This window comes from Aricia agestis, chromosome Z (assembly GCF_905147365.1).
Source record: "Aricia agestis chromosome Z, ilAriAges1.1, whole genome shotgun sequence".
NCBI lineage: Eukaryota > Metazoa > Arthropoda > Insecta > Lepidoptera > Lycaenidae > Aricia > Aricia agestis.
In genome coordinates, this window is record NC_056428.1 from 28,031,835 (window position 1) to 28,057,177 (window position 25,343).

Genomic DNA, 25,343 nt, shown 5'->3' on the forward strand with positions numbered 1-25,343 from the left:
TCTTTGCAGTCGAACTACTGGTCGTTATGTCTATTGTGATAAAACGCACAAACTATAGTTGCTGATTTGGACCACTGTCTCTAGGGATTACTAGTCAGCGAAAGCGCTCAGCGTACAACAGTTTTGACGGCTGTAGTTCAAAAAGTTGTCTTGTAATAGATCAAAATTTTCTCGAACTTCTGTCCTCATTGTATATTAAAAAAATCGTAGAAATTTTTCACCTCGTTAAGCCTTTGATATAAACATACTTAATAGTTGGGGAGGGGAAGAGGGGATTTCGGGAGTAGCTCCAGCGTGTCAGATTAAGCTTGTATAGACTTCCGACATGTGTCTAGTTATCATGGTATAGAAATCAGATTTCTCATGTGGTGGTTTTTTTTTACATTGAAATGTCATCGGATCTGTCAGATTAAGATACTGGATGTTTAGTACCTATACCCCAAAGAAGCTTCCATGTAAAGCACTGACGATTCAAAGGTTTGGTAAGCCTAAGCTTTACTTTTTTATATTTTAAAATGTACCTAACATTTTAAAATATAAAAAAGTAAAGCTGCATATTTTGCTAACTAAGCTTCGCAGATATTTTATTTTGCACTAAACTAAATGATTTAGTCCTACCTGTCCTTGTCCGAGTCTTAAGTCCTTGCTGCCTAAAATATATTTATAACTGACTTAAATAAGCAATTTTCTGAATATATTTTCTTTTTCAAAACTTTAAAATGGCTGCAGTCTGAACCCACCACTAAAATAAAAAACGCTCTTGTTATTTTTTAATCAGTTTTATCTAGTGTAAAAAACCTACTAAGTCTCCATGACGCTCGAGTGACTACAAAAATAGCACCCTCCTTTCCTCTACTATAACAAGATCACACCATAAAAGTAAAAAAAAATGTTAATAAGTACTTTTCTTATAATAATTTTATAACTTGAACAAAAAACTAGAAATCCAAGTAATATTGTTAAAAAAAATTGTTTCATTTATCATCACATAATTATTGTTTATTTATGTCAATTAAAGCCATATATTAAAACCTTCTTGGTATTAACTAAAAAAAATTTCTGCCATTACTTTATAAAAAATGTAAAAGTATACAAACAAATGGACTATTTTGATGCTTTTTTTCTTAACTTTATTCTCTTGAAAATATTGTGATTTTTAAAAACAAAACTTTGTGCTCTCTTTTTTGTACTCCCTGCTACATGATCCCAGAACACCTTACCTAAAAGAGAATTTCCTCTTTCGTACATCTAATGATAAAGAATTACGCTCGTCTTCTAAATTATTGTTGGATATACCATTTGTAAACAAACTTTTTGGGTTCTCTTTTACAATAATATCGATTCTGCTATGGAATTCTTTCAATGTTAATATCAGGCAAGCTTAAAGTGTAGACGTATTTAAAAAACCTGTAAAAGACTACTTACTACCTTAATAATAATAATAAGTAATTATATTTTTATATATTAATATATATTTGGTACTTTATAGTATATTTTAATAAGTATATATTATTTAATATATTATAATATTATATTTTCTAGTTCTATAGATGTAAGTAATTAGTTGTAGTTTGTTTTTGCACATTGCCTATTTTCTTTTTATATAAAATAATAATTTCCTGCTTTTCGGTTGCTTGGAAGAAATTTCTGCATATTTAGTTGTTAGTACGCAATCAATCAATCAATCAAAAATATTTTTATTCGGACTAATTTTTTAAAAAAAAACTTTACCGAACGTCGAAACTACGGTGCATACCACCGTCCGTCACACCACATACCGTCGATACGCCGGTTCTTCTCGCGGGTTCGGGAACTAACCCGGCGAGAAGAACCGGCGTAAGAAACTCGCACACCATCTTTTACTAAAAAGATGGAAAATTACAATTTAAAACATATACAGTACAACACGGTCACATTAACTTGACGCACCACTGGAAATACATGTGCAAGCTTCGTAATGACGTCATCACCATGCGTCTAATTAATTTGACTATGTTTTGTTTGACTAAGTTTGAATTTCTAAATATTATGTATAATGTGTAAATGCAATAAAGAATATTCATTCATTCATTATAGATTAAAATTTGTTTGTAAAAATCATAATATTTTAAAAGTTAAGATTTTTTTTAAAAGCTACGAAATAGTCCAATTTTTATACAGTTTAGTTAATTTTTTTATTTTTTAACAAATGACGGAATTTTTTTTTTAGTTAATACTTGTCTTTCATGGATATAAAACAATTACTTATGTTATTATAAATGAAATAATTTTTTTTTAAACCCTAACACCTTTTTTTGCAACTTTATTTGTTTATAACTTTTGCAATTTTTTGTGTGCTAACTGCTACTACACTTCCGATACATTTTTCTAGACGTCATTCCGGATCTAATGAGCTATCGCTCGTATTTTTAAGAGCCCTATCTATATATTTCGCCATTTTCAACTTATCACTTAGACTACAAACACAAGTCCGAAAACTCACTACAATTCCAAAACGTAGGTACAACTGTTTCAAATGCCGTGCCAGCGGCGCACCAAACTCGCGACTCGCTGTCGCAAAATTGGTGGTCGCAAAACATAATCTCAAAATACGTATAGATGGTTTACATCTCTAGCTAGAACATTCATGAAATTGTGTTAAAATGACCATGACATGCATAGAAACTAGACGTTTTTAATTATGGTAAACGGAATTCGATCTAGATCTGGGTCAATTATTTTTTAAACAGAAACAAATATATTTTAGGACGAAACACATTGGTAAATAAAGAGAAAGTTTATTCCTGTCTTTGGACTACATTATTACTTAAAATGACCTTACGTAAATATTAATTCCTTAAGGCTGCGATTCCACCAGAGATGTGTTGCGAGGAATGTGTTTTTGAGAACCAACACGACCGCTTCATTGACGTTAGCTTGCCGCGACCTCGCTCAGTGCAGCGATTCTATTGGATCTTAAAAACACATTCCTCGCAACACATATCTGGTGGAAAACTGGAAACGCAGCTTTAATCCTGTAAATGTTTAACCCTAGAGTACTAATATAAAATTTCTACCACTTAATACTAATGATCGCCTCGGAGGCTACTTTTCTAATAATGTTTATTGTATTATTTTATTTATTACATTTTTACACATACAGCATAAATTAAAAGGCCAACGCCTTACTTTTTAAAAACCAAAACCCAAATCCTTCTTTAAGAACAGCATTAGTCTTAAAATTAGAGTTAAAACTTAAGCTTACCATTATTTTTTCTTGTAACAGTAGGTCTTTTACAAGTCTTGTAGAATAAAAAATACTCTTAAAGGCGAATGCTAAAAAATGTATGGACCAAAAACCCATAATCGATTGAAACCATTCATATGTGGCATAGTAGACTCTTATACTGTATCCCAAATACAATGTCCTTTTTGGATTAAATAATCACAGAGTACTTTAAAAACGATCGTAACTACTTTATTGACTTTTCTTATAGGAATCTATGATATTCAGGACGACGCGATGCTACAAATGATAGTGCGGCGATTAGTACGTAGTAAAAACATTTTTAATACAGATGTACAGTGTTGTAATTATGAATTTATGAATTTAATGTTTAAAATATATTTATCACTTTTATATCTGACAGAATAGAATGTTAGTTTGGTATAGAAAATAATATGTATACAATATGTACTGTTTTTTAGGATTATTAAGTACACGATATCGGTTATATTATCGTTTGTTTTTTATAAAATAAGTCGGCAAACGAGCAAACGGGTGACCTGATGGAAAGCAACTATAAAAACTGTCGTCCATGGACACTCGCAACATTAAAAGAGCTGCAAGTACGTTGCCGGCCTTTGAAGGTTTGCAGGTCGTATTGAAATTATAGTAACAGTTTATTCCAGAGTGCGCAGCAGAAAGTTACGCAAAAAATGCACGGTGGAAGACTGCGATGGTGAATGAGGATGGTACTTTATTTTTCGCATGGAGCGATGGCGAAAAGTTGTACGTGGTATGATTGTAAAAACAATTTCTTAGGGCACTCCCCGTGATACAACCGATAGAGAATGTAGAGTGAAGCCACTTGTGATTTAGTTTATTCTTAAAATATATTATATTGACATACTTTTTTAGGGTTCCGTACCCAAAGGGTAAAAACGGGACACTATTACTGAGACTTTGATGTCTGTTCGTCTGTCTGTCGCCAGGCTCAAGACTCAAGAACCGCTATAGCTTGACTTCTGAAATCTTCACAGATTGTGTATATCTGATGCCGCTGTAACAACAGATACTAATAACTAAATAAAATTAAGATTCAAGGGAGGCTCCCATACAACAAACGTGATTTTTTGCCCTTTTTGGCTCCTAATCTATAATGGCTATATTATGTAGACACATGATTTTTTACGAAATCCTCAATTATGTGTGTACTTTAATATTTAATCGCAAAATAAAATAATTTGTCCCTACTTTCGCTCTATAACGGTACGGAACCCTTCGTGCGCGAGTCCGACTCGCACTTGGCCGATTTTTTTTCTATTTAATTGTACATTATTGTCTATCGACATCGCTTTCACGAGAAAGATCACAAAAGCAAAGGAAATAACTAGTTGATTCGAAGTAGATACCATACGGTGTATCTCAGTTTTTTTTTTCAAATTGTCGGTTTCGGTTATGACTTATGATTTACAAAAAAATTAATTGCATATTTTCAATCTACTATTTATGCTCTACTTTGCTGTACATAAATTATTTTAATCGACTATGGGTGTTTTTTGGGCATAGTCCTTTTTGCTTTTTTGGCATCAATATTAATATTCAATATACATACTTAGATCAATCGATCGATCTGAACTGATAAACTTGACGAATTTATTGTGGTTTGATGTACTATTGAAATATTCAAGGGTTGAAAAATACCCACTACTTTATTTTGTAGGTCTTCTTTCAGCCAGAAGAAGGATCTGCCGCGCTATGGTCATAGTCATACAGATCGACTCCAGTTGGTACTTAGTTTCGCTGTCCGAATTCTCATTTAATAAATGTCTACGATTTGGTGTTCATTAAGAATTATATAACAATAAAATAAGCATTTGGTAGATTATAATATGCTACAAGCTGTAAAATCGCAAAACAAAATATGTTAAGAATGAAAAAAATTAACGGTTAATACTAATGATCGCCTCCCAGGCGATCGAGGTGCTTATATTTTGAAAACGGGGAGTCTAGGCCGGACCCTGTTTGGTCTCAGGTCTGCAGCAATGTGTATGCGGTGTTGGCGCGAAAGCACAATTTGACTAACGAAAGTGTTTTAGCAATAATTGAAAAAAACGAACCGCACGCGGCCTATCAGGCGATTTTTGCCATCTTAAGGGTTGATCACTTTACTGAAAATACGGAGGGACGAAAGTCCATAAATTCTTTGAATGCGGTTTGGTCTGCCACATCAGAGTTGATTTTTTTTCCTTGTAGCAAGTTATCCAAATTCCGAAAAAAATGGTAATCTGTTGGAGCAAGGTCCGGGGAGTACGGTGGTTGTCGCAGACATTTCAATTGCAGCTTCTCCAGTTTTGCGGCCGTCTGTTTTGCAGTGTGTGGTCTAGCGATGTCCTGAAGCAGCAGTGGCCTAGAGCGATTGACCAGCTTTGGTTGTTTAGCAGCTAGTTCTTCCATCATGGTTTGCAGTTGCTTACAATAGATATCTGCCGTAACCGTTTGGCCAGATTTTAGAAAGCTGTAGTGAACGACACCGGCACTAGTGCATCAAACACTCACAAGTAACTTTTTCGCTTAGGGCAGGATTTGGCTGATTCTCCATTGGACATTGCGACGAACGCGAAGATTATCGTAAAGGATCCATTTTTCATCACAAGTAATGATCCGATTTAAAATCATTTCATTATTTTGTCGGTTGAGCAATGTAAATTGTAAAGCACATGATTTGAGTTAAGCAAAGTTTGCTTCACTCAATTCATGAGGTACCTTAAACCTTTCAAGTTTTGTTATCTTCCCAATTCGCTTCAAGTGGATTAAAGCAGTTTTGTCACTAACACCGAAGACTGCTGCTAACTCTGAAGTGGTTTGCGATGGATCCGCTTCCACAATAGCCTTTAATTCTTCATTATTCATTTTGATCTTGGGTCGTCCACGGGGCCTGTTCTGAACGAAATTTCCAGGAGGAAAACTTTGCAACCAAAACCGTACCGTTTTTTTTTTTTTTTGCGACACCAGCGCCATATTATTATTATTATCAGCCTACAGTGTCCCACTGCTAGGCAAAGGCCTCCCCTCTCTCTTTCCAAAGTTCACGATCCTGTGAAGTTGTTGGCCACTCTTTATCAAACGCATCTAGTTCGTCGCGCCACCTTTTCTTGGGTCCGTTACGCCGACCAGTCGGTAGCCACTCCGAAACTAGACGCGCCCACCTGTCCGGGTGCATACGGGAGATGTGCCCTGCCCAGCTCCACTTAAGGCTAGCTGCCTTTCTGCCTACGTCAACGAGCTTCGTTTGGGAACGCAGGGTGGTATTCCGGACGCGGTCAATCCTTTTTATACCTACAATGCTGCGTTCCATAGCTCGTAGGCAAACTTCGAGTCGGGACTTCTGTGAAGCTGTCAAAGACCAGGACTGGGCACCGTAGGTCAGAATATGCAAGATACACATGTCCACGAGTTTACGTTTTAGGCATATTGGTAGGTCCCCTTTCATCAGATGTTTCATTGACCAAAAGCTTCTCCATGCCTTCTCAACACGTTGGTCTATTTCTTTGTCTTGCCTGTTATAAAAAGATATTAGTTGGCCTAGATAAACGTACTCGTCGACATAGTGTATCTCCTCCCCATCCACTTCGACTCTACGTTTCGTGCTATTTGACATGAGCTTGGTCTTTGTTCGATTCATTTGAAGTCCCGGTTCGAGGCTCGCCATGCTCAGGTCGTCAAGCATTGACTGTAGGGTTTGAGCTGAAGTGGCAAACAGAACTATGTCATCGGCGAAGCGAAGGTTTGTTAACCTTTTCTTGCCGATAACAACACCTTTGTCTCCCCAGCCAATCGAGACTTTCTGAAAAACATCCTCTAAGGCGCTCGTAAAAAGGCGTGGAGAAATTGGGTCACCCTGTTTAACACCCCTCTCGTTTAATGGCGGCTGTACTTCTTCGGTAAATTGTTTTGAGCAAGTCTACAATAGGTACAATACCCTGTTTGCTAAGAGCTGAAAATATGCTTTTATGATATATGCTGTCAAAACCAGCGCCATACATATTGTTAATTCTTCTAGCTGTTTCTGCAGCCGTCGTGCCACGGTAGAGCAAATATTCGTAAATAAAGCGATATTTAAATTTTTCCATTGTGCGATATGGACGACTCCAAAGAAAAAATAATCGAGAAAAAACAAATGAATGACTGTTTTGGAAACTCAAATGTTCTAAATAAATGAATATATAAATTTGAATTTGGAATTCTTAACCAAAGAGGAGATATTTGAGATCAAAGTGGCCTGCACAACAAAACGCCAATTTCATATGTAATAAGGACCTAATAGATATAATCACGGTTGCGTGATCTTGGCGTTTGTAGCATCACGTTTAAAATCACCAGTCCTCATCATACCGGGCTGTTCATCACTTAATTATAACAGATCAACGGAAAGAATTACTGTAAATACAACCGTTATTCGAGCCTTCCCTAGTAATAGTTTTTATGAATGGTAAAATTCACTCGTCAACACTTCGGGCCGTATTATGAATGAGAAATATCGAATGAATATAATAAATTATGTGCATTGTTATACTAGAAGAGTTGGTTTTTATTTTAAAAGCAAACTGAAAAGTTCCATTTACGTAATTTTATAATTATTTTTGGTCCAGACAGCTTAAAAACCTTCATGTCTAATGTTTTCAAAAATATTTTGTAAACATTACACATGAAGCATTCTCGAGTACAAAACAACAATCAAACCAAGACGTTATATAATTGCTTTTGGTTGTGCCATTGTAGAGTTTGAGCGCTATTCTCATGTTATGATTACAAGGAAAATTACTGTTACAGATTTAGTAAAATCTATACATAATATTATTAAAACATAATAAAACAATTTTTGTACATAAAAAAAAACTTTATAAATCCTAATCAGGGGCATGTTACAAATAATCTATATTATAACTTCTTAATATAAAATAAAGTCATGCTAATTACAGTATTTCTAACGCAAGAACGGCTATGGTCGACATGAACAATGTTGCAACCTTGGCTTGGCTAACATGGCTCGACTTCGTGCTACAATTATAAGGGCAAAGTTAAGAAGCCCGTGAAACGGCTCAATTAGCAATGAAGGACTGTCGAGTGAACAACAGAGATCAACAAAACCATAATTTTAGGCTCACAAGAAGAGATTTTTCAAATGCAGATGTGTATACCAGCTTTTCGAAACGATTGCAGCACTGATTATTATTGCTAATAGCCTGACCGTTTTCATTAGGCAATTAATGGATGTAGTTTTCAAGTATTGTGGCACATTGAAATTTTCAGGAAATACGCTCGGATTATGCCGTAGTGGGAAAGTGAAAGAGCCATTATTGACTCAGCCACCTGAGCCATTGCATTCATCATTTTCTTGCATGCACTCTAAAATTTTTAAAACAAAAAATGTCATAACCCGCAAGGTACTTAGCTGTAGAGAAGCTATGTACCAAAATACATAATAACGAAGAAGAATAATTCGAGTAGCTTTTTATTTGTATGCATAATATTATTATGTTTTGTGCATAATGTTCTAAAGTTCATACGTAGCCAACATCTGAAGTAATAATTGCTGACGGGTGACTCTGGAATGAATTTGTACACTTGAACACGGGTTATGAACAAGAGCTTTTCACTAACTTAGGTGGAGCAACTCCCTGCCGTGACTTGAGCGCATTATGCAAACTACGATCCAGAACAGACAAAGCTGCCTCTGAATTTGAACAGCGTTATGCAACATATTACCAACGAAAACTAATTAACACTAACAAATGAACAGTATAATTAATGCGGAGCCAACAGCAACTTATATTACCAATATTATTTATAAAACCGCTTTCCATACGTAAGTAGGGCATTCAGTGATACATCGGATTATTCGGCGACTGTACAATATATTGTATTTTGCACATTACTTGTAATGTATGTTGTAATATTACGCATCCTCTGTATGAAGAACATACCTATGTTTAAGAGGTTCAATGTACCATACCTAGAAACATTAAACTCGATTAAAATAAACCAGTTGCATTTGAAGTTTAAAAAGCAAACTCATGTAGAAGACCCGCATGATCTTGTGTAGCCATTAGTCGTTTAGAATAAGGTACGTGATAGATTTGCAATGTGCATATTCCGTTGAACAGAAAACTGTCACATCACAAATATAATAACAAAATGAAATACTTACCTCAAATAAATATTAAAGTAACATTGTTTTAGTCTCAATCATAAAGGTATACAATAATTGGATTTTTTTTTCCTAAAATAAGTAAGTTTTATATTATTGTAGACCGTAACAATCGTAGCGACGATTTTAATCATATCAGACCATACGTTTACAAGGACAGGCCTTAGTCGAACTATAACTACATAATAATATGACGTACAGCGTACTGTATAATGTGTATATAGATTTTAGTGTGCGTCAACGTTTGGTGAGTGCTCGATCCACTGACACACAAAATGGGCAATTAAACAACGTTGGTTAAGTACCCAAGGCCCATTCCACGCTGTATTGGACTGAAAACTTTCAAACGAAAATAGGTCGACGTAATATGAGCGATGCGCATACAGCCGACCAACCGCGTCAATTATATTTGTCTCGTCCATTAGACGACTCACGATCTATTACTTTATTAGAGAAATCTGATACTGCTTTTGCCGAAAACGTTTATACTTAATTATATTAATTGGTTAGTATTGGTTTACTACATACCTATTTCGTTTGACACAATTCTTATTTTCTGGGAACCAGTAAAATTAGTTTAAGTGCTAATTTAGTGGTTCCCAGATATTTTTTTAATTTATAGAACAGTTTAACGTTTGTATAAATAAGTATATATCAAGAAAATTTTGTGTTTTAATTGAAGATTCCTCATGACGCTACTTTTTGTGACATTCTTCATTTAACTAACTGAAACTTTCCTAGAGAAGTTAGTGGTGTACAGTGTAAAGTGGCAACTACCAATCCCATTGACTCATGGGTCATGATACCTGAATGGTATCTCTTCTCATTATGCGTGACCCGTCGATGTGTGCGTCTGTTCCTCGTGTGTTGCCTGCTGCTGCCGTCGCCACGCGGTCCTCGAAGCGGCTGATTGCCTGCTATATCAATAAACCAACTAATCGTACAATACAATCTAATCCAACTTATACAATAACCACACGTTACCTTTAATCTGGGTCAAATGTCACAAACTGAGAATAATAATTAAAAATTAAAAATAGTAACGAAATGGACAAAATAATAAGATCAATATTTAAAACAATTAAAGACGATTAAAGACCCTAGCCTAAATATTAAGATTGAAGATACATTTTAATAATTGTACCAGCGAAGAAATTAATTCATAGGCAGTTGATACGTAGTACCGAATACGTCATTCGGTCGGATTATGTCAAATCAATGATAGGCATACGTATGATTTAAACTAGATGTTATATTTTATCCAAACATGCAGTTCAACCTTTTCGATTTAACTCAACGCATTTATCAGACAGAATCAACGACCCCTGTCTGATAAGGCGAGGTGACGTTATCATGGCGCATTGCAGGGCCGAAAATCCTTAAGTCTTGGCGCTTCGAATGGCAGACGATCAATACAGCAATATGATCCACAGGTTCTTTTGCACCTTAGAAATTCGAAAAATATCCGCAATTTTTTTTATCCAACTTTATTTTCTTTAGTGAGGTTTTAGGTTATTCTAAAATTTTATGGACTTACAAAATCAGTTTATAAGTTTATTAATTTAAAAGTTTTAAAAGACGCAAAGTTGGAAATCGCACAAAATTGTATATATTATATTATACCTACACAATATGTCAAAGGTGAGTAACCGGACGGGGCAAAGCCGCAAAGTATCCGTCTACTCGCAGTCCAGACAATGAATTAATCACTTTACAGACATTTAAACCATGAAATTTAGTATAAAACTAACTAGACTCGGACGAATAATGCTATTCTAATTTCTACATGTAGTTTTGGATAAAGTACTCTAGGTACTTATTCGAATTTTATATCTTCTTATATACGTCGTAAATCGTGTACGGTCGATAATCTAAAAATACAAATTATAAAGGGCACCAACTAATTCATCCCAGCGAGTTTTCCTCCCGTCTTCTAATTTTAAGCTTGTTACTCAAACGATCGCTCACAATTTTCATCTTGAATATGAAAATACTTCATATTAATTAACACTTGATAATGATATTAATTAAATAGAAAGTCTATTTAATTGATCGATAAAATATCGTATAACAGAAGCATTTTTAAGGAGGGTGTGACGAACATGGTACAAAAAATGTACATTTAAATCGATTGGACGATGATTACGAATATATGATTCTCAAGAACTAAAATTAATAACTGGTAAAAATTGTAAAAGGTACAGAAACTTTGCTGAGTGGTTATCGCAATTATTTTAAGTTCTTAATATAACACCAGAAGCGCACGCAGGTAATTGTAGTTTATGATTTCTAGGGAAAGCTTGTTATAAAATCTATAACATATTTAGCTATCTCATGCAATCGCTGTGTGATGAGTAAACAATTACCGGCAATTATGCGTAATATTCAATGGTAAAAAATTACGAATCGTTCCGCAAAGATAACCGAGACGATACAGTATAAACATTGTTCTCTATAAGTATTATTATATTAAATAAGTGTACTGAGTAAAGTACGTTGTTAATGTCTTAGACACCCCGCACACTGCAGACTTTCTATCGGCCGATAGTTTGGTCGGGCTTATAATCAGTATGAAGATGTATGCAAGTCCGAATACTACAACGATTTAGTATCGGTCGATAAATAATTTTGATGGGCCACTCAATTGCAATCAAACTAAACTATCGGCAAACTATCGACCGATGCTTAATAGGGCGTTCTTCCACACGCGCACCCGACGCCGATTGTTTGATCGGCCGACTCGAAAAAAATCCGAATCGTGTAAAATTTTCTATTCAAAAATCTATCGCTATGAATGGAATCGTGCGACAAAATTCGGCCGAATGTCTAGTCTGCGCACTGCCCACCCACCCAACTGTTTAGTTGGCGTAGTGTGCGCGGTAACAGCTCAACCCGATCAACTGGTTCTCAAGCCTAGTAGTATGACCAATTGGACATTTTCGATACGAGAATATTATAAACACGGAAACGAGCGAAACAATTCACAAATAATTTCTTTGTTAAGGTTCTAACATCGTCACCACCAATTGCTTTCCAATAGAGATAAGTATGTTCATATTTTAAATAAGAATATTAAACTATATAAATATACATTTTTAATAATATTCTTGGTCGTTATTATCTATTACACGTCCTTCGTCAACGTGGTCACTATTCTTCTCAGAAACCACAACATCCGATATTTATATTATGACATCGACGAGTTTATATAGAAGCCATCTATGTTTAATTTCTTCCAATAATAATTACCCCAGTAGGGTTAGATTTTTTCTTGAAATTATTTATAGTCAGAATTTTTTTTGCACCAGTGTTTAGAGGAGGTCATAAATAGCTTAAATTCAAAAACTCGACCATATACGACGTGTGCGTTAGCCTTCATATTGGTTTGAAAGACAAATCTTTTTTTAGCTATATCTCCTTTATTTTTTATTTTTTTAAGAAAATTATAAGCCCCCGTAGACAAGTGGCAAAACGCTACAAAATGTATGGATTTGATATTAGTATTCGCTAGCGAAGCGATGACTTATGTCAAATCGCATACATTTTGTAGCGCTAGCGTTAGCGTTAGCGCTTTGCTACTTGTCTACAGGCCCTGGATCAAATTTGTCGCAAATTTGATTTTGTACAACTTTAGTCCTTATAATTTTTATTGTAAAATGAATATTTACGGAAATAACTGCAAAAAACAAGTCAAAGTGTAATTTCGCCTGTTCTACCTGTATCGCGATTATTGTCAAATAAGTACAGAAACAAAAATATTATGGAAGTTGTAGATCATTAAATTTCCTACAAATTTGCTTCCAATATTTTTTTCAAAAATCAATTTTTAAGCCCTTTTCCGCACCACCACTGAGGTAAAGCTCCAGGCGCGTTTTTTACGTGGTATCCCATGCGATGATAACGTGCTTCTTCAGCGGCTAGATCTATGTTTTCGATGCGTGCTACTGCTTCTTGTGCCGATTTATCATTGCACTTGTGCAAATACTTCAAACAATTATCTTGGAATTCCTTGTTTCGAATGACTGAAATTTGACGCCGCAGATTTATGGAACGCTTTCTTTCCTTCACTGGATCGGCAACTTTACCACATATGAAACAAAAATTCATGAAATCAAATTGTTCTATTACTTGTAATCTTTCGGCTGGTGGCGTCGTGAACGACGATGATGATGATGGTTGTAAAAAAAACACTGTTTCTTCTACACGCTTCAGCAAATTTTTTATTGCCATAACTTAGCAACATGGTCCGCAGCTTCCAGCATAGTAAAAGGAGGGGAAGTAAGTGCTTCCAGCTTTGGTCTGTTTGGTCTATGGTAAATGTGTCGGGACCCATCCCGGTACATTTACCATAGACGTAGAAGCTTAAATATTAAATTCTTTAAAAAATACATAAAAATAATTAAAGTTGTTGAAAATTTCATTCATCTACAACTTTATTTCTACAATTATTATTTTCGATATATTTGATAACGGTCAAACAGCTAGTAAAGGAGATATGTCTAAAAAAAGATTTGACCTTCAAACCAATATAGCGGCTAACGCACACGTCGGGGATGGTGGAGTTTTTGAATTTAAGCTATTCATGACCCCCCTAAACATTGGTGCAAAAAAATTTCTGACTATAATTAATTTCAGATTCCCATACAAGGCTAAGCTAACCCTACTGGGCTAAACAATCAATATCAATTTTGCTATTGATTATTACTACTGCTCACTATTTCCAAGATTGCTTGGAAATAGTGAAACCTTCACACTGCGTATTTAAATATGTATTTAAACAAAATACATCTTTGTATGTAAGTCTTAAGAAAATTATGAAAATATTAATTTTTTATTCACATTATGTAAACATTTAAAAAAATAAGTTACTATGAATTATGATTAGCCCGCGCCCCTTCTGACCAGCTGCCTAGTCAGCTGAACAATTACACGAACAAATCGCTAGTTAATTTCTAAATAAATAGTCATTCATTTAAGTGGACTATTTTATAATAATTAAATTTCAATTTAAAACGTAATTAAGGCAATTAATTATTGCAGATAATACATCTGTTTAGAGAATTAAGGCCCTAACAAGCGGAGTCTAAAGCACGTGGTGGCACTGTAGTCACGGCCCTAAAGACATCTTTTCACTTAGACCGCAGACCACATTTAATTTAAAAGGATAAGTCTTCGCCGGATGTTGCACTAGCTTCATTCAAACAGACCGTGAAAAACGTGTCTGAGCCGTATTATATACGTTTTGAATCGATTTTTTTTGTTCGAGTTTTGATCTGATTTAACGTACAAAATATGTTGCACCTATACATCACACGTTGCTGAAACATTTTATGTTATGCATAGGCATGACTACCTGCCAAAATTAGACGGTAATAATGCTTATTTTTAGCAGACCGTTAGTACGGCTTGGGAGAGTTATGATCGCAAGCACGTAACAAAAAAAAAAAGCCTAAAAGGATTTAAGTGTAATAAATAAATAAATTAATAATTAATTTTTAAAACCGTAATCCCAATTTTAAAAAGACCCCCCCCCCCCCCCCCGCGGTACAAATAAATCAGGGACCAAGATGGATCTAACGGATGTATTGAATCAAAGCTTTGTGCGGAGATTTGTATGTAATGTACACAATACAATGGGAGATACCTTTATGACGATATAATGATTACTCTCAAGGAAACTTCGAAGAAAAATTACTTTGAAGGGACTGTAAGTGCCATAATAAGTGCCAATCATTTAGTGCTGAACTGTGATAGTATACCCGTGAGATAAATTGTGGTTGACGTGTGCGTGACTGATAAATTAACCCAACACAAACAAGGATATGTACGAAAAATAAAATAAAAAATGTCGACGAATGCTGAATACATTTAAGAAAAAGTTAACACTTCAAGCTAGAACAAATAATAATAAATAAAAAAAACATAAAGCCGCCAATGTTAAGACACGGTCGACTTCTCTAATCATTATGAATATAATCATTATGAACATAAAGGTCAAATAAATAATGTTTAATAACCAAATTCAGGGTCTTCGTAATCATTTAACACATGAATAAACGCGTATTTTTGCTTTTCAGCTAAATATTATAGCAAGATCAATGCTTCAAATTTAGAACGGTCCAGATTGGTGACCCTGAGTTTGACCCTAGTTTATTACTGGAACTTGGATCTCGATGGCATCGCGATTGTTCAGCATTCATCGACGAAAACCAATTGACACTTGACCCCCGCAACGCTTCTGCCGCATCCTTGGACACGTAAGTACTGGAGATTGTGATTAACAAATTACGTCACCATTTATGCACGTTAGAATTTGGAAGCAAAGCCAGTACTCGCGGGTCATATTATATTATGCAATCAATGTTTAGCAGTTTGATCGAGCTCATTAAACTTTAAAATTTATTACTTAACGGGTAGATATATTTCCAACATTTGAAGTGGGAACAATACCTATATATTTTTTCTTTTTATCCTATCATACAGTGTACGAGACATGATTTCATTTTGTCGGTCATTCATAGTAAGAGAGACAAATTAACAGGAAAATACTATGATGGTTCCTCATAGTTACTAGAAACTTTTAGAAATACAGTCAAACTGCTGAACATACAAATTTATTGACAGTAATTATTAATTGAGACAGTATTAGAAGCGACTGTCTGTGATAGATTGATAAAAAAATATATTTTACAATATTTACCCTGAGGCTGTTGTTGGACGAGGAATGGCGCAAGGAGTCGTGTGCGTTTCTTCTCATATCCTTTTTGTGTGATGTCACCTGCGGAAATAATACAGACATTAGTATAAGTTATAACGTTCCCTAAAACTCAAAGAGTCATAGAAGTCTAGTGCCTACTTAAAAAAAACATTCACCGAGTGATACTTAAAGAAGAGTTGACACTTTTATACTTTACCCCAAAGGTAAGTGGTAGGCAAACGTATATAACTATATATTAACACCATAAATAATGAGTCATTAATTTGTCATGTGATTTTAATTTTCTTATACACTTTTGTAGAATGTTCTTTAGCACACGAGTGTTCAACAGTTAATCATTGAGCTAAATGAGAGGATAGCTACTGCATGCACCTTAAATTTTGCTTCAATTTTAGTAATTGCTGATTGATAAAATACCAATTATATTGATTTCTACAGGACGAAGGAAACCACTTTTGCACATGAAACTGTTTAGTCACTGCAAGATATCTATAGATATTCAATACAATAGGTAAAGTGTGACCATTAACGTGCGACGACTTCTGTGGCTCAGTTGGTGGGCTGTTGGTAGCTCAAGCCGGGGATCGCGGGTTCGAATCCCGCCAACGGAACAAAAAGTTTTCAAAGTTCCTGGGTCATGTATGTGTATTAAATATGTGTATCATATAGTATAAAAGTATTAAATATATTTCCGTTGTCTGGTACCCGTAACACAAGTCCTTCAGGTACTTAGCACGGGGCCAGACTGACGTGGTGTGAATCGTCCATAGATATTATTATCATTATATTATTAAATCACGGCCCCGCATGTTATTATTAATATGTTGGGGAAAAAGTCTTTTCGCATTATAGTATGTATGAAGTTGTCATAAAATCTCTTGGGCTATACCAAAAATTGTAAATGGCTGATTTTTATATCATTAAAAAGATAAAGACGAAATTTTACAGAAGACAAATTCAAATTAGGTAAATGTGAGATTTTCATTTGTTTTTCTTACTGTTAAAATGAGTGATTCTAATGTGTGATAATTGTTTGAAAATTAAAATAAAGAAATTCGATACATTTTAAAATTTTATTACAAAAAGGTAAAAATGTATTACAAGCCACGAAAAAAATTTTGTGATGTTTATGGACCTAATGCAGTATCTGTGAGAGTAGCGCAAATTTGGTTAAGAGGTTTTCAATCCGGAAATTTTGATATCAAAGATGCACGTCACTCTGGTCGCCCAGTTACGGACAAAGCTGATGCCATTTTTGAGAAAGAGGAACAAGATCGGCATATCAGTAGTTACGATGTAGCTGAAGAACTAGGGATTGACGATAAAACGGTTTTGGCGCATTTGAAAAAAGCTAGGTACACAAAAAAGCTCGATATTTGGGTGCTTCATGAGCTCACTGAAATAAACATAATAAACCGTGTACTCATTTGTGATTCTTTATTACGACGTAATAAAACCGAACCATTTTTGAAGAAGCTGGTAAACTGGTGATGAAAAGTGGATCACGTAAATTCACGTACGACAAGAACGTGCGAAAAAGATCGTCAGGGCAAAGGCTGGTCAGGCTTCACATACTGTGGCGAAACCCGGGTTAACTCGCAACAAGGTGATGATGTACGTGTGTGTGGTGGGATTGGAAGGGCATTATTCATTATGAAATGTTACCGCCAGGCGGGCCATAATATGTAAGTTAGTGTAGTTTTGCTAAAGCTAAAATATAAATTTACAGACGAATAAATTACAGAGTTCAGTTAAAGCAATATCTCGAAGAATTGAGAAATGCATCGAAAACATTCGAAGAATAAAAAGCATGTGAAAATTATAGTCCGAAAAAAAATATGAGTGAAAATATTTTGAGAAGACCCAAATGTTATTATTATCAAAAGAAATAACATAAAGAATAGTTATAGTATGCTCAGAAAATAAAGATTAAGAACTCAATAAATTTTTCTCATCGCCATCAACAGCACTGAGTGCGGCTGACAAAACTAAGACCTTACACCATCTATCTTTGCAGCCTCCTGAAAGTTATTCTCCTTTTTGTTTCAGCCCAGTTACTTTCAGTGAGATTAAGAAAAATATAATGTCGATTTCATCCAGTGCTAAAATTATCCCTTTACCCAAAAAATCTAACCCACAATCTTGTAAAGACTATCAACCAATCTCTATTTTGCCATTTTTGTCAAAAGTTCTGGAGCGTCTAGTCCATCAGCAGGTTGAAAACTTCTTAAACAGGTTAGAATTTTTTAACCCCCTGCAGTCTGGATTCCGTCCTGGCCATAGCACCTCAACACCATTAATAAAGGTAACCGACGATATTCGTCGTGCCATGGACAGCGGCAAATTAACAATTTTAACACTGTGGGACGGTTGAGAGGAATTGGGAAATGCCGGACTTACCCCCTGGGCTCCAACTGAGGCCCAAAGAATACCGCAAGAAGATGACAACACCCCGGAAGATCAAGACTTCGAAGACTTCCGGAAAGATGACAGCAGCTACCAACCAGGTGGCCAACATACCAAAACCCTCAATAACACCAGAGGGTACAGCACTTAAGCCCCTTCAGGGCAAATAACTGTTTGACGCGGAAAATGTATGTTACCGAAATTATAATAAAAAAGAGACAAAAATAAAATAGAATTTAACAAGGGCACGGGCCACCTAGGCCTGTGGGGAAGAAAGAAAAAAAAAACACTGTTGGACTTTACTAATGCTTTTAACACCGTTGATCATGATATTCTCCTGCAACTCCTATCTCTATGAATTTTTCCCCTAACGTAGTGGCATGGTTCCGAAGCTATTTACATAATCGTAAACAACGTGGTTTGGTCGAGGACGACGCCTCAGAGTGGTCAACAGTCAAGGATGGAGTCCCTCAGGGCGGTGTCTTATCACCTTTATTGTTTAGTATCTTCATTAACAACATAATAAAAATAATAACCTTCTCCTGCTCTCACGTGTATGCCGACGACCTGCAAATTTATCTTCACACACCTGTTTTTGACTTGCCATCAGCTATTGCAAGAACTAATGAAGACCTTAAAAGCATCTGCGCTTGGTGTAAGTCTCGTGGACTGGTTATAAATCCTGTCAAATCTCAAACAATTATCATTGGCAGCCCAGGGCTTCTGACAAAGGCTCAAGTTCACAACCTTTGTCCTGTAATGGTTGATGGTAAAATAATTCCTTTCTCGCAAACTGTCAAAAATCTTGTGATTCATCTTGACTCAACGTTGTCTTGGAATAAGCACATTAGTGAGACCAGTAAAAGAGTTTTTGGTGCATGGAGTGCGTTGAGGCGTTTCCAGAATTTTTTGCCGATCCCAACTAAAATCCTGCTTGCAGAGTCGCTCATATTGCCCATACTAGATTACGCTGACATATGTTTCACAAATATTTTCCTCTAGCAGCTAAATAAACTTGAGCGTCTCCAAAACCTCTGCATACGATTTATTTTCTGTTTGCGAAAGTATGATCACGTTTCCCAATTTCGTGAGAAACTCAAGTGGCTGCCAATTCGACTTCGGCGGAATGCTGATATACTGACGTGTTTATACAGTATTTTATATAACCCTAAGACACCACCGTACTTAAAAGAAAGGTTTAAATTTTTAGATGACAGTGTTAAAATTTTTCGAAACTCTAATAAGTCACTAATACCGCCCACTCGTAATACAAAATTTTATGACTCTTCGTTCACAGCTCGTGCTGTCAGTCTGTGGAACAAATTACCCACATCTTTGAGACGTGCTCAGTCCTCGTACGTCTTTAAAAATGGGGTTTAGGAACATTTTTTGACACAATTATTACTTAATCCATAATAACTGATAATTATAATTATTATATTGTTAATTATCGATATATTTTCATTTATTTATGTTTGTATGTATTTACTATGATTTGTATAATAGGTATTTTATCTTATTCTCATTTAGTATGTATGTATATTGTATATATGTATGTAGTATGTATGTATGTATGTATTTGTAATATACTTATATATTGGAAAAATCACTCTAGCTGTCTATGTAGTCACCTACCATCTATTACTACTGTTACTATATTATAGTTATATGGGTTGTCTGGAAGAAATCGCTTGTAGCGATAAGACCGCCTTTTGTACTTTTTACTCAATAGTTCTAAGTTCTGTATATCATGGTTGTTTTGGTGCAATAAAGGATTTTCATTCATTATAAAAAAGATACTTGGATGACCGAGCTTTGCTCGGTATAGCAAACACTCATTGACTTCGTGTTACTTAATAACGCCATCTGCCGGTCGTTAAAACAATTAGTTGCTAACAAAATAGTATTATTATTCGCCAATAGATGTCAGGAGGAAGAGTCATATTTTTCAGTTTATCGATTATCGATAAAACACGAATAAAAAGACATTTTCTGAAAATGATTCCTAGCTAGATCGATTTATATATATATATATATATATATACGAGAATTCCTTGTTTAAAGATATAATAAGATTTTACTGATTGTTCAAATAATTTCAAATATAAGCTTTCCATAAAATTCCACATAATATTAAAATATCTACCAATACTGATAATAATACGAGAGGTCGCGCATGTTATGCGGTCACTCAGGCACACACCACAAATTGATTGCTTCGTTACTTGTATTTCGTTATCATATCTCCACGTTTATTTTAAGAATTAAAAATGCACATTAAAAATACAATATCTATATGTACCACTCTAATGTGCTTTTATTTGCTAGTCATAAATAAGATCTACTGCTTAAGAAATAATAATTATGTTGTTCAACATTACAAGGGTTTAGCAGCTCAACCATATTATGTTGTATTCTTCAACAGCAGTCGACCTGAATTTTAAAAACGACTTCCGATTTTATAGTTTGAGTATATGCATGCATATGTTTATTCCGTCGATCGTTAACTGTAATGACACATAAAACTACGCCACAAGCCACAGCACATACGCAACCTACCCGCAACTTGGCCAGTATGACGACTCTATTTTTCTTTACTTTGCAACGGGGATTAATTAATTTACGATCATAAACTAGGTGACTCATTATGGCTTATAGTCATGAACATAATATTATAAACTATGATATAAATGCACCAACACAAGTCAACATTATCATCAATGTAGTCTTACACCCGGTTTCTGAAAGGCTGATCAACACTAAAATTAACTAATCGCTTGTTAAATCTCTAGTCAAGTAACAATTGGGTTGCTAGAAGCACGGTTAGTTAGTTTAATGTTTAATTTGATCAGCGCGTCAGTTGACGGTAGCTGTTCAATTTGACTCGAGAATGATACGTCAACCGCCATTTTGGGTTTCCGAAACGCTTGTCAAGCCGTGATCATAGATTAAAGGTTTGTCAAAAGCTGTTTCAACTAATCGGTACTTGTGGGTGAATTAACTTATGAATTCAATTGATTTTTTATGTGAATCTACATTTTCTCTTTGAACCTGCGTTACTATAAGGTTCGTAAACACATTTATAATGAAGTTTTTATAAAAATTCATAAGAAATACGTCTACTAATACGACGACGTACTAATCAGTACTCCGGGAGACTCCACCAGGGCACTTCTAGCAGACCTAACAGACTTAACGTCATGCTATCTGGCAAGGTTCCCCATAATGTTTCAAATATCTTACATGGCGCCAATTTATGTGCCTTAAAAAAAGACGGTGGCATCCGCCCCATAGCTGTTGGCTGCACCTACCGAAGAATTACTTCCAAAATCAGCTGCAAATATATTTCGCGTAAGCTGATGGACATTTTTCAACCTGTTCAATTCGGTTTTGGTAGTAAGGGTGGCTGTGAAGCTGCCGTCCACACACTCCGTACGAATTTAAAAGCTAAAACGGGACAGGTAGTCCTAAAAGTTGACGTAATTTTAATACGCTTTTAATTCTATCTCTAGAAGTGCTCTAGCTACTGAGAGAAGTTCAAAAACACGTGCGAGAAATACAAAAATATATCTTACAGTGCTATGGTGCGGATTCATCACTCTTATACATATAGGAGCGATCGTTTACTTTCCTCTACGGGTTGCCAGCAAGGCGATCCTCTGGGCCCAGCTATTTTCAGCCTCACCATACATTCTATCATCACGTCATATCTTTCATCAGAATTTAACATTAAAGGACTATGAGAAGAAACGTCCCCACCAACCAACAGAGCAGAAACAGGTGTCATTCGAAAGATCTACTAGAAAAGAGATTTTTTTTTACTGTGGCGACATCTGTCAAATATGTGGGGTTACAGTGCAATTCCATCAAACTTGGCGCGGCGTCGTCATCGTGCCATGACACGACGCCGCGACCCTGACACGGTGCGACGCCGCACAGTGTCCCGGTGACGCGAACGGTGCACCGCGCGCCCCTATTCACTATTCAGGGTGAAACTTCCGAAAAAATGGCGTTCCAAACTTAAACGAGGCATGTAAAATACCTATCAAACAAAGTCGCGTAGTAGAAATATTGTCAGATTTCAATCAAATTAAATGGGCCACGGGGCGGCGCACTGTTCGCCGCACCGGAGGTCGGAACACGCGTCACGTGTCACGGTGGCGGCGTCGTATCGTGGCACGATGACGATGCCGATTTTCCCCAAACCGGGGAAAATTTTAAATTATTTTTAAATAATCAAATAATTAATTTTATTGTCTTTTATTAGTGTCATGTAAGTATTTAGCATACTATTGACCAGTAATTAGGCAGGAATACAATAATAGGGGTGTAGACAGTAAACGAAATCTAATACAAATTATTGTTTTTTTGAGAGTTTGTATTATAGAATTACCGAAAATGGACATATTTTACTTAATAACTTTATAATATTTTTTATATTTAATAAGTGATTTTTTTTATTGAAATAAGAGTGTATTTATTTTTTATACATATTTTTAGGTGTAACAAAATACTTATGTACTATCAGAGAAGTTGATTCCTATGCAAATCGGGGACATAAGTAGTTTGGTTGCGTTACGTCAAACCCAGCTGACAGATAACAATTAACATTGAATTGACATAAGTATTCGACCAAATAACGTTGGTCTGTCAGTTGCATAGGAATCAACTTCCTTGATGGTACATCTGTAAAATAAATATATTTCCTAAAAATAGTCTACACCCCTATTAATTTCTTAATTTACAAAAGTGGATATAACTGTTGTTTGACGACCTCTGTGGCTCAGTGGGTGGGCTGTCGGTGTTTCAAGCCGGGGGTCGCGGGTTCGAATCCTGCCGACGGAACAAAAAGTTTTCAAAGTTCCTGGGTCATGGGTGTGTATTAAATATGTGTATCATATAATAAAAATCTTAAATATATGTATAGTATAACAGTATTAAATATATTTCCGTTGTCTGGTACCCGTAACACAAGTCCTTCAGGTACTTAGCACGGGGTCAGACTGACGTGGTGTGAAGCGTCCATAGATAAAATTGTTGTCTTAGATTTCCTTCAGTAGTAGGGGAGGGAAGGTGCTATTGGTGTAGTCACCCGAGCGTCATTGAGACCTAGTAGGAATGAAAATATTGAATGGACCTCTAGACCAGGAATAAATTTAACACCATGTTATGTGATTTGATTTGACGTTAGCGCATGGTAGAACTCTCGATAGCTCTAACAGGCCGTTAACTGATTTAACAAGCCATTATTTATTTAAAATTACTTGATTGTTTGATGAAACGGGTTATGGGACTTAAGTATCTTATATCTTTTCGTATACAGGTTTCTTATATAGGTTTCGGGGGCGATAAATCTGTCTAGCTAGGAATTATTTTTAGAAAATGTCATTTTATTCGTGTTTTATCGAATACCGAGCAAAGCTCGGTCAAATAGCTAGTAATAATTTTATTATTGTAAATGTTTGTACATAATCATTATTACTAATAATGTTATGTAAATAATATACTTCTCTGTACGTAACATGTGTTTTTTTTCTATCTATAGTGTCATAAAAATAATATTTTCATTATGACATCTTTAACAACCGCTTACATTTCTGAAGCAAAAAAAACATAAAAATATGTTTAAGTATAAAAAATACATTTAACTTGTCTGAGTTTACAAAATTTAAAAGTAGGGAAATTTATGATTTATATGGCAACCCTCATATCACGCACACGTCCTACACGGGCGGCCATAACTAGGCTTCACTCGTGATTAGAGAAGGTTACGTCCGTACTTTTTTTACGTCTGTGTGTTTGTGTTTTTTCGTCATACCATAAAAATAAATTTCTTTAGAAACATTAGATGGATCTGCAAATTTTCTACTTTAGTGGGTTTTAAATGGTTATTTTCGTTAAGGAACATCTTGACATTAAACAAATATGTAAATTCTCTTTTGTAGTTACACTTAACATTGTCATTAAGTACCTATACATATTGGAATATATTTTGTAGACATCAAAAGTTAGTTTTTATTTGTACCGTCCGACGCACCTTACTTATTTACGTGGGAGAGCCATGCTTCGCCACGATTGGGCCGGCTCGACCGGAGAAATACCACGTTCTCACAGAAAACCGGCCTGAAACAGCGCTTGCGCTGTGTTTCGCCGAGTGAGTGAGTTTACCGGAGGCCCAATTCCCTTCCCTATCCTCCCCTATTCCCTTCCCTTCCCATCCCTACCATCTTCAAAATGTTCAAAATCTACCTTAGTAGATTTTAAGAGGGAATAGGGTAATAGGGGAGCTATTACCCTATTCCCTCTTAAAATCTACTAAGGTAGATTTTGAACATTTTCTGGGATTTTATTGTATAAGCGTATACATTGGCCTTTAAAGGATTTGCTTATTTTGGCAATTATTGATTGATAAGTAGACCGTGGCTCAAGGTTCAACTAGAAATAATTTCAATATCCCTATTTAAGGTATTCAGGGTAACATGAAGGTTATTTAATGTAGACTGAATATTTATCTGCAGGTCGTCATCGTAAAGATGGAAAGACGACACAATATTTTGAGTGATGTTATTGATAAAAAAAGCGAATAAAAGGGGGGACAAAACACCACCCTGGGGAACACCGGCAGAGATATCAGTCCAGTCAGAACAAGAGCTGCCCAGCTTCACTCTCTGACGACGTCCCACAAGGTAACTTCGAAACAAATTGATTACAGGTGATGATAAATTTAATGTCTTTAGTATTCCAATCAATACATCGTGGTCGAGAGTTAAATGCGCTGCTGAAGTCAAATAAGGCTAGAACTGTAA

At 35.5% G+C, this 25,343-nt stretch overlaps 1 protein-coding gene across 4 annotated transcripts in view; it reads right to left on the reverse strand.

Annotated features, from left to right (window-relative positions):
- LOC121738410 (disco-interacting protein 2) overlaps positions 1 to 25,343 on the reverse strand; it is a 96,412-nt gene that overhangs the window by 42,826 nt on the left and 28,243 nt on the right. For 2 of the 4 annotated variants that reach the window (XM_042130441.1, XM_042130440.1), the window contains exon 2: positions 16,114 to 16,191. In XM_042130441.1, the coding sequence (XP_041986375.1) occupies positions 16,114 to 16,191 (78 nt within the window). Of the gene's footprint in view, positions 1 to 10,219; positions 10,331 to 16,113; positions 16,192 to 25,343 lie in introns of all 4 variants that reach the window. The other 2 variants (XM_042130439.1, XM_042130438.1) reach the window with 2 other exon arrangements.